This window comes from Grammomys surdaster, unplaced genomic scaffold (assembly GCF_004785775.1).
Source record: "Grammomys surdaster isolate TR1022 unplaced genomic scaffold, NIH_TR_1.0 187, whole genome shotgun sequence".
In the NCBI taxonomy this organism is placed as follows: domain Eukaryota; kingdom Metazoa; phylum Chordata; class Mammalia; order Rodentia; family Muridae; genus Grammomys; species Grammomys surdaster.
Window position 1 is genome coordinate 8096430 of NW_021604632.1, and position 4575 is coordinate 8101004.

The window sequence follows — 4575 nt, forward strand, 5'->3', positions numbered from 1 at the left end:
CAGATCCCCCAGAACTTCAGTCATGGATGGTGAGTCGCCATGGAGATGCTGAGACCTGAACCTGGGTCCTCTGCAAGGCATAAACACTCTTAACTACTGCACCATCTCTCGACTGCCTTTTGTCTTTATTTATTGAGGCAGGGGCATTCTATGTAGCCTAGCCTCAAACCTGAAAGCAGTCCCCCTGCTTCAGCCTTCTAAATGCTAGGACTGTAGGCATGCATTATCAGACCCAGCTCTGTCTTTGAAGCTTTACCTGTCAAAATAACTTAACGGTGAGCAAGGTGTGACCCTGAATTCAACATCAGGGAACTCCTTGTCATGGGCTCGTGCAACCTGAGCCATTTCCTGAATACATGACAGCCCTATCCAAATCCCAGCTCTCCTGCTCCAAAATGAGTAACTGTTGAAGAGAGAGTGTGACACAGTGACCAGAGCTGAGGCAAGTGACCCCTGGAGAAGACTGTCATCCCTTCCAGAAGCCAGGCTACCTTGGTTACTGGTACCCAAACTTCTCAAAGGCAGCAAGGCTGGAACATTCCTGTTGTAGAGATTCTCTTGGTCTGGAGATTCGAGAAGACCTGTGGGCCTGGAAGTCTTTCTTTCCGGAACAGAATGTGTGTAAACAGCCACACCAACACCACCCATGGCTGCAGATTGTTTATTGCACAAGAAACTGGCAATACCGAGGCAGGGCAAGCATTACAAAACAATCAATCTGTCGACCAACTTGGTGCTAGCTAGCACAGGCCTTTCTGTCACACTTGTGTTTTACACACACACACACACACACACACACACACACACACACACACACCTGTGAGCCTGATGCTTCCATACCTTGCTGGCATCTGGTACCCCACCCAGCCACGGAGCAGCTTTTGTGATGTATGTGGGGAGTCCTGAGGTGACTGCATGGGAGAGGAAGGGGTGTGCGGCAGTGAGCTGAGCCATTCAGATCAGCATGTGCAATGTGCCGGGGTCACAGGCTGTACCGGGGAAGGACAAAGGTAGGATGGGACCATCCTCAGAAGGCTCCCAGGACTAGTTTGAGAGCATGCCTGGGGTGCCCCAGAGCTGGAATGTCACGGGGAGCCTGGAGGAGGGAGTGTCGCTCTAACTACTCTGATACCCTGGAGAGGTCTGTGTACTACACAGGATGCCGTCAGGAACTCCAGAAATGAAGCCAAGCTATTGAGGCAGCTCGGGCCCTTCTGCTGGTTTTCAGTAGTGTCTTTTCCCACAGTCAGAGAAAGCCTCATGCTTGCAGAGCACAAACACTCAGCTGGGCAAGATGTTCTCCATTTTAAGATTGCGAGCTTCAGAAGCCACTGAGGGATAGCAGTGTCCCAGGCCATAACTGGGAGCTGCCTGGAGTCTAGCAAAGGAATCTTGTCAGGGAAGAGTTTGGGCATGGCAGGGATGGACTGGCCTCTGAGCTGGCATGACCGTTAAACAGGTTCCTGAGAGGAGCAGCTGTTTGGGAAGCTACTGGATCAAGAGGGTTGAGCCTCTCAAATACTCAGGGCACCAACTCCTTGACAGGTGAGCACAGCATACCTACAACAGTACAGGAAGGAGCCCTATGCACAGATGTGCTTTGAAGTTTATGTCAAAGGACAAAGCCTGGCCTCTGCTCCTTCCTTCCCCCTAACACACAGGTAGTGACTTCTTCAACCCTTTGCTTGCTAGGAAGAGACAAGCTGGTGGCACAGGTTGCCTGCTGCTCAGTCCCCTTGGCTGTGGCCTGCCAGAAAGTAAAACAAAAATGGTTTTGATGCAGAGTTGCTCTCTCAGGTCTGGTCCACGGACTCCAGGAAAGGACTACAAAAGTGAAGCCTCTTTGGCTGGCAAAGACCCATGGCTTTCTGGGTTTGGTCAGCCATCCCATGAGGGCTATCTCCTCATGGATCATGTGAGGCCCAGCTTCTGTGGCAGCCCTCTAAGGCAGAGCATGTTCCCTCACACACTTACACACACCCAGACTCAGTCCTAGTGGAGGGGGCAATTTTGCAGAGAAGGGCAGCTCTCTGGTTTTGCAACAGGTAATGGAGTCAAAGGTGACAGGGCTTTATTCCAGACTGCCATCATCAGAGAGAAGAAAGGGTCCCCAAGGCCTCTTGGGTCAGATTCTTCAGTCACCGACATGATCAAAGCACGGTCTCCTTCAGGGCCACTATCCAAAGGGGCCTCTCGGGGGCCATGCAGCCGGTGACATCTCAGGCAGGAAGGACTCAGGACTACATGTGCTGGAGGGAATGAGAAGGGCAGCCTCAGCTACTCCTGTCCAAACCCCTCAGTCTCCTCAATGGCGTACAGCAGCTTCTCTCTCAGCTGCTCATAGCTCTTGTAGGGAGGCAGGTCCAGGCGGTTGAAGCTGTGACAGAGAGACAAAAGTAGCCTCGGGAGGCCATGGCTCCAGTGTCCTGCCCCCTCCAGCCTACAGGCTACGCCTGAGAGCTTCCAGAAAACTCACCAAGTATGGCTCCTGGGTAGCCAGGTTTCCTTGCCAACTTTGTCAATGCAGAACTTCTGGGGTCCATTGCTCCCTGTCACCCAAGGCAAGGTGTACACTGTGTCAACACAGACGGCCTTTTCCAAAACAACCAAGCACCACAGCTCTTCCCCTCCCCAGCTTCCAGCTGTGCATGCCCCATGCTGTCCTCAGCCCCAGGCAAGGCCCCAGAAGGGCAGAGGAAAACACACCGATGAGCTCGGCAAACCCCCCAACAGGCAGGCGGCAGGTTCCCGTGACGAACTGCAGCAGCCGGATCCTCTTCTCATTGTCCATCTCCTTGACAACCTGCAGTCCACAAGACAGGCGGGTGTCCTCAGCCGGCACTTTAGATCCTAGCACGGACCTTTCCAGGCCAACCCACCAACACACACACACACACATACACACACACACACACACACACACACCAGTCGGGGACCTTCAAAGATGCTTTCTCTAAGGGCATTTGTAGAACATTTCACAAAAGTCCTTGGGGTAACACTTGGTCTCAGGGACATCCTAGATCTGTCATCCCTCCACTCCCCGTCCCCACTTCTGCTTTTAAAGACACACTAAGGCTGGGAGTGGCTGTTTGGTGGACACAGGGTTTCTTCTTGGGGAGATAAACTATAGTGGAGGCAGCCAATGCTGCTGGGTGCTCAATACATCCAAGGAGCTGGAGCCGCTGGCTGAAAGCCTTAAGATGCCTGAGATAATAAATGGCATGGCATATGAATGGCACCTCCTCAAAAGTTTTACCTACACACACACACACACACATGCACACACACACACAGGATATCTGATCTGTGCTTTCCATGCACACTTCCCTTGTTAACAGCTGTAAACCCCACATATAAAAAGGAACCAAGGCATTCAAAAGGATGGTGAGCTCACTCCATTTTTCTAGATACATGCACTTTCTTTCTCACCCCATTTGACTGGAGGAGACCACACAGCCAACTGCAGCTGAACTTCTTGCCCCCTTGGCTCCCAGCAACTGGGCCCAGACTGACTGCTGATAACCTCTGTCCCACAAGCTGGTGACAATATAGTCACAACAACCTCTATTGTGACAAGAGATACATTTATCCCAGACTTCTCCAAGTTGGGGAGGGGAGGAATGTGTCAAAGATGAAGGGCCTTGAGTTTGGTGTCCAGTAGGTCTCATGTCCTGTGGGTAAATGATAACCATACCTGGAAGACTCTTGCCCCAGCCCAGCATGGGAGACAGCGCCCCAGACGCACCTGCCAGAACCACTGGATCTGCTTGCTGCTCTTGGTGTAGTGCCGGTAGATGGCGTTCTTCTGCCAGTCGCTCAAGTCTATCTCCTGCATGCCACACAGCATGAGCTACAGGGAGGGACAGGGCAGCAAGCCTGCGTCACACCCTCCCCATGGCACCTCTTTGTGCCCACAGGGAGCTGCCTCTTTCACCATCAGACTCTCAAACTTTCTCAACCTGCTACTGTGCCAGAAAATGTTAAAGGCCCTGCTCTCTAAGCATAGGGAAACTAGGGCGGGGGATCCGTGAGACACTACCCACCCTGCTGTGTCTAGCTTGCTAAAATATGGGGTTTGGTGTGTGAGTTTCTGTAGCCATGCATCATGGATCTAGGGCACCCAGAAGCATTGAGGTCAAGGGCCCACAATCTTTGGCACCCACCTCCAGCTCCTTCTCGTCAAAGTATCTCAACCACTCCAGAGGGGCCACCTCATTGAAGCCATCCAGGAAGGCCTTGGTCTGCTCTTCCACGCCGCGGGTGAATCGCCAGTCAGTCAGCAGCCTAAAACCAAAGATGGAGTCCAGGACATCATGCCTTTAACTGATGGACTCAGGCACACCCAGGTAAGGTTCAACAGACTAGACCAAGAAGCCTAAAGAAGCTGAGTGTGGGTGGGGGTTGTACATCAACATTAGAGACTCCAAGACTGAAACACCCTGGACAGAGGAAGGTGATGGGTCAGGAGAGATGGCAGTATCCAGCTTTTTATTTCTTTACAAAGCGTCCTGCAGCTGGGAAGCCTCTTGAATGCAAGAGCCTAACCCAGAGCTGGTACCCAAGGCTAGAGCCCCA

At 52.4% G+C, this 4575-nt stretch overlaps 1 protein-coding gene across 1 annotated transcript in view; it reads right to left on the reverse strand.

Moving 5' to 3' along the window:
* Window positions 1–647: 647 nt before the first annotated feature.
* The window catches only part of Wwp2 (WW domain containing E3 ubiquitin protein ligase 2), a 107362-nt gene continuing 103434 nt past the window's right edge, over window positions 648–4575 (reverse strand). Inside the window, exons 19-23 of the mRNA XM_028768574.1 lie at window positions 4164–4284; window positions 3746–3850; window positions 2707–2803; window positions 2477–2549; window positions 648–2377 (exon numbers count right to left, since the gene is read on the reverse strand). Of these exons, the coding sequence (XP_028624407.1) occupies window positions 2278–2377; window positions 2477–2549; window positions 2707–2803; window positions 3746–3850; window positions 4164–4284 (496 nt within the window). The 3' untranslated portion in view covers window positions 648–2277. The remainder of the gene's footprint in view (window positions 2378–2476; window positions 2550–2706; window positions 2804–3745; window positions 3851–4163; window positions 4285–4575) is intronic.